We start from the raw sequence: 13,553 nt of genomic DNA, 5'->3' as shown, positions 1-13,553 counted from the left end.
GTTAATAGTGGACTACATAATAATATTGAAAATTAGAAGAGAAGTGTAAGTGGCAAATATAAAAAGCTTTTCCAAAATCAACAAACACAAACAACAATATTATCTAGTAGAAAAAACTGGACATATGAAATTATGACTCTCTACTGCATATGGCTTTTCCTTTATTTATATGGCACATTTAAATTTAAGTTACTACTTTCAACACTGTCTTGCTCATCTGTGTCCCTTTCTAAACTTTCTTCTGCTCTCTTCTATGCCATTTAAAAATAACCAATTGATTTTTATTTCTTTCTTTTATTTTATTGGCATCACCAACACTCTTACTTCCTCTATTACTGCCTCTCCCCAGACCTCTTCTTTGTAACAAATATAGTCATACAAAATAAATCCACACTCTATGTCTGAAAATGTATGCTTCATCCTACATCTTGATTTATCTCTCTACCAACAGGTGAAAAATTCATCATCATTCTTAATTTATGATTGTCCCATTTCATTGTTCAGTCTCATAATGTTATTTTCCTATACTGTACTGGATTGGTTGTATAAATTGTCTTCCTGATTACATTTACTTTGTTCTGAACTTGTTTATGCCATCCTTTCCTATATATTTTTTCTGAATCTGCCTTTTACATCATTTCTTATGACATAATTTCATTACATTTTATTTATGTACTTTATCTTTATTCAACCATTCTTCAATTTGTTTCTATTTTTTTGTTAGAGCAAAATGTGCTGCTAAAAGTATTTTTGTTCACAGTGATTATTTCCCAATTTAAAAAATTGCTTATGGATAGGTGGTATCACTGGGTCAAAGGGTGTGTAAAATTTGCTGACTTGCAATTTTTTTTGTATATTAAATTGCTTTCCAGAATGAGCCACTTAATAATTCTACTAGCAGTACATTATTGCACATGTCCTTCCACAGCTCCTTCAATAATTGTCATAGTGGACAAAGAATATGACCAAACAATTTTTGAATGAAGTAATCAAAGTCATCAATAATGATAGGAAAAAATGTAACTCTTGATTGGAGAAATGAAAATTAAAACAGTGCTGAGGTGCCACTTCAGACCTATCAGATTGGCCAATGTGACAGTATAGGAAATGGTAAATGTTGGAGGGGATGTGGTAAAATTCGTACCCTAATGCATTGTTGGTGGAGTTGTGAACTGATCCAACCATTCTGGAGGGCAATTTGGAACTATGCCCAAAGGGCTATAAAACTGTATACTCTTTGATCTGGTAATACCACTACTGGGTCTGTATCCTAAAGAGAACAAAAAAAGGGGAAAGGACCTACTTGTACAGAAATATTATAGCAGCTCTTTCTGTAGTGGCAAAGAATTGGAAACTGAGGGGAAACCCATCAATTGAGGAATGACTGAACAAACTGTGGTACATGTTGGTGATAAAATACTATTGTGCTATAAGAAATGATAAGATGATGTCAGAAAAAGCTGGAAAGATCTGTAGGAACTGATGCAGAGTGAAATAAGCAGAACTGGAAAAACATTGTACACAATAATAGCAATATTGGGTGATGATTATCTGTGAAAACTTGGCTACTCTCAGCAATGCAATGATCTGTGACAATCATGAAGAACTTATGATGGGGAATGTTATCTGCCTCCAAAGAAAGAATTGATGGAGTCATCTTTCACATAAGTGCACTTACGGTTTTATTTTGGGGTTTTGGTTATGTATAACTTTGCTCTTATAGCAATGACCAATATGGAAGTGTGTTTTGCATGACAATAAAAATAAAATTTGAGGAAAAATAGTTATGTTCCTCTCCCAAGACTTCTGTTTATGATCTGATGAAAATATGGTTCAGAGGGGACAAAGGGACACATGAATGTTTTCTTCTTAGGATATAAGCAGTTTTTTTTTCTTGCTTATTACTTTATGATTGTTCAGTTGTGTTTCATTTTTTCTTTTTCTTTTGACTGCTACATTTGTGCATTAAAGTTCTATATAGCTGTAGCCTTCCCATATGAGATACTTAGAAATTATTTATTAACGGCTCATTGTAATCTTATAGGATTATACCCAGTTTTGTTGAGTAAATTATTCTTGGCTATAAGCCATTCTTTGACATTCTAAATTCCTTTTGTTTTTCAAGCTTTCCACTTATTTATAATGGCAGCTGCTAAATCATATGTAATTCTTTCTGTGATTCCTTGATACTTAAATTCTTTCTTCCAATTAGAAATCAGATCACCAAATATTGTATCCTGGATAATTGTTTTTTAAATTAATTGGCCTTATTCAGTGAATTTTTTTTAACATATAAAATTCTCTCTCCCGTCTAGACCTAAGCTGAGGAGGTCTGGTTCTAGTTTGTTATATAATTGACAGAAATTACTTAATAAATTGATATGCTTGGAAGCACATTTCTTTGTTTTCTCAGTCATTTCATCTTTGACCTGCTGTAGGAGGGAGAGGGAAGTAGAATTTTATATTTTTTAACTAAAAGTTATATGCTTTTAATTTTTTATGATTAGATTTTTATTATATTTTATAGTCCACAAGTGCCTCATTACATTTTTTTCCTTTTTTTCTTTTTCTTTTTTTTTTTAACATTTATTATTATTCATTTTTAACCTGTTTACATGCTTCATGCCCCTACTTTCCCCTTCACCCCCCGCACTCCCCCAACCCATGGCCGACACACATTTCCACTGGTTGTAACATGTGTCCTTGTTCAGGGCCTATTTCCATATTGTTGTTAGTTGCATTGGTGTGGTAGTTTCGAGTCTACATCCCCAATCATGTCCTCCTCAGCCCATGCGTTCAAGCAATTGTTTATCTTTTATGTTTCCTCTCCTGCAGATCTTCCTCTGAATGTGGGTAGCGTCTTTACCATAAATCCCTCAGAGCTGTCTTGTGTCATTGCATTGTTGCTGGTACAGAAGGCCATTACATTCGATTTTACCACAGTATATCAGTCTCTGTGTACAGTGTTCTTCTGGCTCTGCTCCTTTCGCTCTGCATCAGTTCCCGGAGGTCTCTCCAGTTCACCTGGAACTCCTGCAGTTTATTATTCCTTTTAGCACAATAGTATTCCATCACCCACATATACCACAGTTTGTTCAGCCATTCCCCAATTGAAGGACATACCCTCCTTTTCCAGTTCTTTGCCACCACAAAAGTGCAGCTATAAATATTTTCATACAAGTCTGTTTATCTATGATCTCTTTGGGGTACAAACCCAACAATGGTATGGCTGGATCAAAGGGCAGACAGTCTTTTATAGCCCTTTGAGCATGGTTCCAAATTGCCATCCAGAATGGCTGGATCAGTTCACAGCTCCACCAGCAAAGCATTAATGTCCCAATTTTGCCACATCCCCTCCAGCATTCATTACTCTCCCCTTCTTTCATTTTAGCCAATCTGCTAGGTGTGAGGTGATACCTCAGAGTTGTTTTGATTTGCATTTCTCTAATTATTAGAGATTTAGAACACTTTCTCATGTGCTTATTGATACTTTTGATTTCTTTACCTGAAAATTGCTTATTCATGTCTCTTGCCCACTTTTCAATTGGGGAATGGCTTGATTTTTTATACAATTGATTTAACTCCTTGTATATTTGAGTAATTAGACCCCTGTCAGAGTTTTTTGTTATAAAGATTTTTTTCCCAATTTGTTGTTTCCCTTCTGATTTTGACTACATTGTTTTTGTTTGTACAAACGCTTTTTAGTTTAATATAATCAAAACCATTTAATTTACATTTTGTAATTTTCTCTAACTCTTGCTTGGTTTTAAAATCTTTCCTTTCCCAGAGATCTGACAGGTATACTATTTTGTGTTCACTTAACTTATTTATAGTTTCCCTCTTTATATTCTGGTCATTCACCCATTCTGAATTTATCTTGGTGTAGGATGTGAGATGTTGATCTAAACCTAATCTCTCCCATATTGTTTTCCAAATTTCCCAGCAGTTTTTGTCAAATAGTGGATTCGTGTCCCAAAAGTTGGGCCCTTTGGGTTTATCATACACTGTCTTGCTGACATCTTTAACCCCTAGTCTATTCCACTGATCCTCCCTTCTGTCTCTTAGCCAGTACCATATTGTTTTGATGACTGCTGTTTTATAGTATAGTTTAATATCTGGTACTGCTAGGCCCCCTTCACATTTTTTTCATTATTTGCCTTGATATTCTTGATCTTTTGTTATTCCAAATGAAATTTGTTATAGTTTTCCCTAATTCAGTAAAGAAGTTTTTTTGGTAATTTGATAGGTATGGTGCTAAATAGGTAAATTAATTTGGGTAGAATGGTCATTTTTATTATGTTAGCTCGTCCTACCCATGAACAATTAATGGCTTTCCAATTGTTGAGATCCAGTTTTATTTGTTTGGAAAGTGTTTTGTAGTTGTTTTTGTATAATTGCTGAGTTTGTTTTGGTAGATAGATTCCTAAGTATTTTATATTATCTAGGGTGATTTTAAATGGTGTTTCTCTTTCTACCTCTTGCTGCTGTGATGTGTTGAAAATATATAGAAATGCTGATGATTTATGTGCATTTATTTTGTATCCTGCAACTTTGCTAAAGTTGTTGATTATTTCTACAAGCTTCTTAGTTGATTCTCTAGGATTTTTTAAGTAGACCATTATATCATCTGCAAAGAGTGATAGCTTAGTCTCCTCCTTGCCTATTTTGATACCTTCAATTTCTTTTTCTTCTCTAATTGCTACTGCTAGTGTTTCTAGTACTATGTTGAATAATAGAGGAGATAATGGGCATCCTTGTTTTACTCCTGATCTTATTGGGAAGGCTTCTAATTTATCCCCATTGCATATGATGCTTGTTGATGGTTTTAGGTATATATTGTTTATTATTTTTAGGAAGGGTCCTTCTATTCCTTTGCTTTTCAATGTTTTCAATAGGAATGGATGCTGTATTTTGTCAAAGGCTTTTTCAGCATCTATTGAGATAATCATGTGATTTTTGTTTGTTAGCCTGTTAATATGGTCAATTATGTGGATGGTTTTCCTAATGTTGAACCATCCTTGCATTCCTGGTATAAATCCCACCTGATCATGGTGGATGATCTTCTTAATTGCTTGCTGGAGTCTCTTTGCTAATATTCTATTTAAGATTTTTGCATCTATGTTCATTAGGGAGATTGGTCTATAGTTTTTTTTCTCTGATTTTGGTCTACCTGGCTTTGGAATCAGTACCATATTTGTGTCATAAAAGGAATTTGGTAGGACTCCTTCTTTGCTTATTATATCAAATAATTTATATAGTATTGGGATTAGTTGCTCTTCGAATGTCTGATAGAATTCACTTGTGAATCCATCAGGTCCAGGTGATTTTTTCTTAGGGAGTTCTTTGATAGCTTGTTCAATTTCTATTTCTGATATGGGATTATTTAGGTATTCTATTTCGTCTGCTGTTAATCTAGGCAATTTATATTTTTGTAAATATTCATCCATATCTCCTAAACTGTTATATTTATTGCCATATAATTGGGTGAAATAGTTTTTAATGATTGCCTTAATTTCCCCTTCATTAGAGGTGAGGTCTCCCTTTTCATCTTTAATACTATCAATTTGGTTTTCTTCTTTCCTTTTTTTTAATTAGATTGACCAGTACTTTGTCTATTTTATCTGTTTTTTCAAAATACCAGCTTCTAGTCTTATTTATTAATTCAATAGTTCTTTTACTTTCAATTTTATTAATTCCTCCCTTAATTTTTAGTATTTCTAATTTAATTTTCATGTGGGGGTTTTTAATTTGCTCGCTTTCTAATTTTTTGAGTTGCATGCCCAATTCATTAATCTCTGCCCTCCTTAATTTGTTAATATATGCACTCAGGGATATAAATTTCCCCCTGAGTACTGCCTTGGCTGCATCCCACAGAGTTTGGTAGGATGTCTCATCATTGTCATTCTCTTCAATGAAATTATTGATTGTTTCTATGATTTCTTCTTTGACAAATTGGTTTTGGAGAATCATATTGTTTAATTTTCAATTAGTTTTTGATTTGCCTGTCCAGGTGCCCTTACTAATTATTATTTTTATTGCATTATGATCTGAGAAGGTTACATTTATTATATCTGCTCTTTTGCATTTGTTTTCAATGTTTCTATGCCCTATTACATGGTCAATCTTTGTGAATGTACCATGTGCAGCTGAAAAGAAGGTGTATTCCTTTTTGTCCCTATTTATTTTTCTCCACATATCAATTAAATCTAATTTTTCTAGGACTTCATTCACCTCTCTTACCTCTTTCTTATTTGTTTTTTGGTTTGATTTATCTAGATCTGACAGAGGAATATTTAGATCTCCCACTATTATGGTTTTACTATCTATTTCCTTCTTGAGCTCTGCCAGTTTCTCCTTTATGAATTTGGATGCTATGCCACTTGGTGCATACATATTGAGCAGTGTTATTTCCTCATTGTTTATACTGCCTTGAATCAGGATGTAATGACCTTCCCTGTTTTTTTAAATCATATCTATTTTTTACTTTGGCTTTGTCAGAAATCATAATAGCCACTCCTGCCTTCTTTTTCTCATTTGATGCCCAAAAGATTTTGCTCAAGCACTTAACCTTAAACTTGTGTATGTCTACCCACCTCATATGTGTTTCTTGTAGACAACATATGGTAGGATTTTGGTTTCTTATCCACTCTGCTATTTGCTTCCGTTTTATGAGCCAATTCATCCCATTCACATTCAGAGTTATAATTATCAGTTGTGCATTCACTGACATTTTTGTATCCTCCCCTAGACCCACCCCTTCTTCTTACACTATTTTCTTTTAAACCAGTTGTTTGCTTTAAGCTTGTATCCCTTATCCCCTCACTTGATTGACTCCCCTTTCTGCCCCCTCCCTTGTTATTCCCCTCTTTTTGTTTTGTAAAGGCCTATTGAATTCCCTCTCCTTTCTTCTCCCCTCCCTTTTTTGACCTCCCCATTCCCCTCTTCCCTTTGGTTTGTCCCTTCTTCTCAGGAGGGTTAGATAGAGTTTTTTATCCGAATGGATAATAAAGCTACTCTTCCCTCTCCAGGTTGATTACACTGAGAGTAAGGTTTAAATATTAGCTCTTAATGCTCTCTTCCTCTCCTTCTTATAATCGTATTTGTCCCCTCCCCTTCCCATGCCCTCTTTGTGTGTAATAGAATATCCTACTTTTCTTATTTACTCAAGTTTCTCTTGGTGTCCCCTACTATTCCCCCTCTCTTTCCAACCCCCCATGTCATCTTAGACCATTTAGTATTCTGTCCTCTCCCTATGAATTATTCTTCTGGTTGCTATAATAGTGAATATTATAATAGTGAGCAGAGTTCACTACAGAGAATTATACATGGCATTTCTTCACATAGTAATACAGATAATTAGATCTTATTTAAGCCCTTAAAGAATCAAGTTTAAAAAATTATGAGTTTTCTTTCTTTTCCCTCTGTTTCTTATTTACCTTTTCATGTTTCTCTTGATTTTTGTGGTTGGGTATCAAACTTTCCATTTAGTCCTGGTCTCTTTTGTGCAAAAACTTGGAAATCTTCAATTTTGTTGAATGCCCTGGAAGTATATAGTCAGTTTCAATGGGTACTTGATCCATGGCTAAAGGCCCAGCTCTCTTGCCTTTCTGAATATCGTATTCCAAGCCTTGAGGTCTTTTAGTGTGGAGGCTGCCAGATCCTGTGTGATCCTGATTGGTGTTCCTTGATATTTGAATTGTCTCTTTCTGGCTTCTTGTAATATTTTTTCTTTTACTTGGAAGCTCTTGAATTTAGCTATTATATTCCTGGGCATTGTCTTATCTGGATCAAGTGTAGAGGGTGATCTATGGATCCTTTCAATGTCTATATTGCCCTCTTGTTGTAGAACTTCAGGGCAGTTTTGTTGGATAATTTCTTATAATATGGAGTCCAAATTTCTATTAATTTCTCCCTTTTCAGGGAGACCAATGATTCTCAAATTGTCTCTTTTAAACCGGTTTTCTTGGTCTGTCACTTTCTCATTGAGATATTACATGTTTCCTTCTATTTTTTTCAGTCTTTTGACTTTGTTTTATTTGTTCTTGTTGTCTTGAGAGATCATTATCTTCTAATTGTTCAATTCTAGCCATTAAGGACTGGTTTTTGGCTATAATCTTTTGGTTTTAGGCTATAATCTTTTGGTTTTCCTTTTCAATCTGGTCATTTCTAGTCTTTAGTTGACTTGCCTCACTTTCCAATTGCAAAATTCTGCCTTTTAAACTGTTATTTTTTTGCCACATTTCTTCCATCTTCCTCAACATCACATTTTTGAACTCTTCAATAGCTTGTGATCAGCTTTCATTGTTTTGGGAAGGTTTGGATTTTTGTTTGTCCTCCTCTGTTGTCTGGATTTTCTCTGTGTAGAAGTTGTTGAGTGTTCCAGAGTTTTTCTTGATAATCTTTTTCTTCTGGGCTTCCCTATGGCTTGCCATTGTTAGCCCTGCCCCTTTTCAACTTTGTCTTCACACTCAGGGTCTGCCTGCGCTTTCTAATCCTCGGGGTCAGGCCTCCTGGTAGTCCCCTGTCTGCCCCTCTACCCGAGGCTCCTTCAGCGGTCTCGGGGACTGCTTCCACAGCCGCCCTCCCGTCTGCACTGGGTCCTCACTCGATGTCCTAGCTTGCATTGGAGATCTTTATTTGAGCCTAGGGCACTGCCTTCATCCGCGCAGACGCTCCGGAAAGTCCCTGCGTTGGAGATCTTTGTCCGAGCCCGGGACGATGTCTCCACCTGCGCAGACTCTCGGGAACATCCATGCGCGCCCCCCAGCCACTTGGGGTCCCTCGTCTTGCAGCACACAGGTACAAGCCCTGGGGCTGCTAGTGATTTACTGGTTGCCCCAATCCTGTTTTCATTCTTGTGCATTCGCCTTGGTGCTGTGCGTGGTGTGTGTGTGGGGTGAAGGAGCTTCTTCCTCTCGCGTTTTAGTGAGAGCTGTTTCACCCCTTTATAGCGTGAAAATGCCCCGATTCTGCGTACGTTCAATGTTGCGCCCTTTTGTGGGGTTCCTTTGTTCATCTGGGTTCGTTTTTATGTCCCCTTGAGGAGTCATGTATGCTCCAGTTAGGAGAGATCGAGCAGCTGCTCCTTACTCTGCCGCCATCTTAACCGGAAGTCCACCTCATTACATTTTTAAACACTTTTCTTCTGTCTTAGAATGTATATTAAGTATTTGTTCTAAAACAGAAGATCAGTAGCAGCTAGGCAATTTGGGGATAAATGACTTTCCCAGGGTCACATAGCTAGGAAGTATCTGAGGTCAGAATTGAACCCAGGATTCCCTCCCCTTCTCTATCTGCAGGCCTAGTACTCTATCCATTGAGCCACTTAGTTGTCCTGTATCATTGCATTTTAACTCTTGAACCAGAATCCCTAGAATTGCTTAGTCCTGATCTGGCCTGCAATACAAATGATATATTGTAGTGCAAAATACAAGGAAAAGAAGACATGAAAAGAAGGAATGACGTTATTAAGTGGAATGGACATTGGATTTGAGTCAAAAGATTCAAGTCTGAATTCTAGCTGCCATTTTTTAGCCTAGCGATATTATTGTAAGGCTCAAATGAGAAAATGTGTGTAAAACAATTTATAAACTATAAAGTGTTTCTTAAATATAAACTATTATCTTACAATATATTATTTAAATCTGACTGGACTATTCCTGATTTGTTTTGGGGGTGACATAAATAATGGTAAGCTTCTTTCCCTGCCTGATTTGTGTGAGGCTCATAGCTCAAAGATAAATGATATGCTATATCATAATGGTCTTTTAGCTCTTTTTTTCGTAATAATATAGCATTGTAAGTTAAAATTTTTTTCTTTATTTTATTCCAGTAATAAATTTACACATAAGCTTTCCAAAGTTACATTATTCATTTTCTCTCCCTCCCCTTTTCCCTCCTCAGTCCTGGTGCTGACAAGTAATTCCACTGGGTTATACATGTATTATTGCTGAAAACCTATTATCATATTATTAATTTCATAAACCCAAACAAACAAGGGATAAATCATATGTTTTTCTTCTGTGTTTCTGCTTCCACAGTTCTTCCTCTGAATGTGGATAGCTTTCTTTCTCCTAAGTTCCTCAGGATTGTCCTGGGTCATTGCATTGCTGCTGGTACAGAAGCCCATTACATTTGATTGGACCACAATGTTGCTGTTACTGTGTATAATGTTCTCATTTCACTCTGCATCAGTTCATGTAGGTTTTTCCAGCTCTTTCTGAAATCATCTGTTCATCATTCCTTATAGCACAGTGCTGGCAAATATGAGGAATATGTGCAGAGCTGGCACTGGAGAGCTACTCTGTTGCCCTCTTTCCAGTGCCTGAGGACATTGTTTTGCATGCCTCCCCTCTCTGTCCAGCCACCCAAAGTAAGCACTTCTTCCTTCAGCTCTGTCCCTTAATGGGAAGGAGGGGGGGTTCACAGACAGCTTGACTTTGCCCTCCTGGCACTCAAATTTGGAAAAGGTTCCCCTATGCAGTAGCACAATAGTATTCTGTCACCATTCTGTACCACAATTTATTCGGCCATTACCCAATTGAGGGATATCCTTTTGGTTTCCAATTCTTAGCCACCACAAAAAGTGCAGCTAAGCAGGTCCATTCCTATTTTAAAAAAATCTATTTGGGATACAGACCCAGTAGTTGTATTTCTGGATCAAAAAGTATGCATAGTTCCAAATTGCCTTCCAGAATGGTTGGATCAGTTCACAACTCCACCAACAATGCATTAGTGTCCCAGTTTTGCCACATCTACTCCAACATATCTCATTTTCCTCTGCTGTCATATTGGCCAGTCTGCTAGGGTTAAGGTGGTACCTCAGAATTTTGATTTGCATTTCTCTAATCAAGAGGGATTTAGAACATTTTTTTCTTGTGATTATTGATAGTTTTGATTTCTTCATTGGAAAACTACATATTTCATATCCCTTCACCATTTGTCAATTAGGGAATGAATTAGTTTCTTATAAATTTGACTTAGTTCTTAATATAGTTGACAAATTAGACCTTTATCAGAGAAATTTGTTATAAGATTCCCGCCCCCCCCCAGTTTGTTGTTTCCATTCTAATCTTGGGTGCATTGGTTTTGTTTATACAAAAACTTATTAATTTAATATAATAAAATTATTCATTTTACATCTTGTAATGTTCTCTGTCTCTTGCTTGGTCTTAAGTTCTTTCCTTTTCCATAGATCTGACAGTTAAACTATTCTGCATTCACCCAATTTGCTTATACTATCACTCTTTATGTTTAAGTTATATACCCATTTTGAACTTATCTTGGTACAGAATGTGATATGTTCTCTCCCACACTGTTTCCCAATTTCCCCAGCAGTTTTTGTCAAAGAGTGAGTTCTTATCCCCAAAACTGGGGTCTTTGGATTTGTTGAACACTAGCTTACTGAGGTTATTTACTCATACTCTATTCCATTGATCCACCCACCGTTCTAATTATTAGCCTACCAGGTTGTTTTGATGATCACTGTTTTGATGATCATTGCTTTATAGTACAGTTTAAGATCTGGTACTGCCTCCGTCATTCACATTTTTTTTTCATTAGTTGCCTTGAAATTCTCAGTCTTTTGTTCTTCCAAAATCAGGAACAAGATACAAAAGAAAACATTATTGTTAGTGATTCATTTTAATTTATTATATTTATTATTTATGAAATTTATTTTTATATTTTATTTATTCAATATAAATAATATAAATATTCTGTATTTACATTCTATATAATTTATTATATTAAAATTCAGTACATTTGAGAAAATATTGAATTTATTAGTTAGGTTTCCCAAATTGTCCTAAATCTGATGATTAATTGACATTCTACTTTTCATTTAGATAGCTTTAGCTTTGGGTGATAGCTATTCCTTTGGGCATGGTGAAGAAATCTATAAGAGATTGGGCCCAGCTGGGTACTGCTGGTACTTTAAATGGATGTCCTAGGAGGAACTGTGTGATCAGCAGGAGGGGACCTTGAGGGCACAGGACACTTCTGAAGTGTGAATTTTAGGACCACAGGGAAATATAAGAAAAATATATAGGAAAAAAATACAGAAATGATAGCAGTACTTGTCAAGGCATGTGTTTCTGAAAGATAGGTAGAATTTCTAATTGAATAAATTTTAGCTTATTGTTTATTTAAATATCTTTTCAAATTCTCCCCTATTTCATATCAATACTAATTTCTAAAAAAGCAATGGAAATATGTTATATCTTAAACATTTTTTATGTCTTTTTTAGGTCCAGGGTGGTATAATATTTTAAAAGGAAGTTCTCCACTTGACAATTTAGAAAGTCAGATTATGCAGAGAAGAAATAAAAGTGCATTTGGATCTTCTGCTCCTCGAAAATTCTTTACTATTAAAGAAGAAGACTTTCCATTTCCTGGTCCAGCTGATTATCAGGTAATTTGAGGCTACTATTGTTTAAAAGAGGCAAAACAGTATTTTGGAATCCTTTGGTCTCTTAAGTTGTCATTTTAGTTAACTTTAAAACCATTTGGAGCATAAGGAAGATGTTTTAGGAATATATTTATAAACTGAATGCATCAATTGCATTTTAGGCCAGACTTATTTGGTGGTTTAGACTTGGAATTAGAATGAATTAATATGCTAATAGTCTTTTGTTTTTCAATCACATATGTCTTATCAGGTTTTCCTCAAACCATTTTTTTGTTATTATTGTTCAGTGATATCTGAGTCTTAATTACCCCATTTGGGTCTTTCTTGGCAAAGATACTGGAGTGGTTTGCCATTTCCTTATCCAACTCATTAGTCTGAGGCAGAGTTAAGTGACTTGCTCAGAGTCTCACAGTAAGTGTCTGAGGACATTTTTGAATTTAGGAGATGAATCTTCCTGATTCCAGGCCTGATACTTTATCACCTAGCTGCCCTCTCATATTGTAGCCTACATTTATATAAATAAATTTATTTAGCAATAGCTTTGGAAATATATTCAATAAAGATATAGCACTATTGAAAGATTTCCACTAAGGATATAGGCCATATTTAGGTAGATATCATCTCACCTACGTCTCCATAAGTATGGTCAGCAGTTTGTGTGGGTCAAATGTCTAGTAAGAATCAAATGACCACAAGGCCTGCTTTCCAAGTTTCAGGGGTGCTGACTCCTCCTGGAATGACCCTTCTATGTCCTGGATGACCATGAATCAACATCAATAGTTCAAATTTCAGTTCTTGAAACAATCAAATCTTATAGATAGCATCCCTGTCTTTTGGGACAGAAAGACAATAAACAAAAACTAAACTATTCTCCGTTGTAGGATATTAGGAGAAACTAGCACACGTTGCTTCTTTTTATTGGCACATATTCTTTTATAGATGCAAAGGTCCTAAAAATTCACTAGAGAATTTTCTACATTTTTTGTAAACATTTATTAATATTCATTTTTAACATAGATACATGATTCATGCTCCTACTTTTCACTTCACCCCCCGCACTCCCCCCACCCATGGACGACGCACATTTCCACTGGTTTTAACATGTGTCATTGATCAAGACCTATTTCCAAATTGTTGATAGTTG

The 13,553-nt window shown here is 35.6% G+C and overlaps 1 protein-coding gene across 1 annotated transcript in view; it reads left to right on the top strand.

Moving 5' to 3' along the window:
• Positions 1 to 13,553, top strand: part of STPG2 (sperm tail PG-rich repeat containing 2) — a 624,910-nt gene that overhangs the window by 118,147 nt on the left and 493,210 nt on the right. The window contains exon 9 of the mRNA XM_044681589.1: positions 12,249 to 12,412. Within this exon, the coding sequence (XP_044537524.1) occupies positions 12,249 to 12,412 (164 nt within the window). The remainder of the gene's footprint in view (positions 1 to 12,248; positions 12,413 to 13,553) is intronic.

Source organism: Gracilinanus agilis, chromosome 6, assembly GCF_016433145.1.
Source record: "Gracilinanus agilis isolate LMUSP501 chromosome 6, AgileGrace, whole genome shotgun sequence".
In the NCBI taxonomy this organism is placed as follows: domain Eukaryota; kingdom Metazoa; phylum Chordata; class Mammalia; order Didelphimorphia; family Didelphidae; genus Gracilinanus; species Gracilinanus agilis.
Note: the sequence above shows the minus strand (reverse complement) of the source record. Positions and strands in the feature narration are given on the sequence as shown.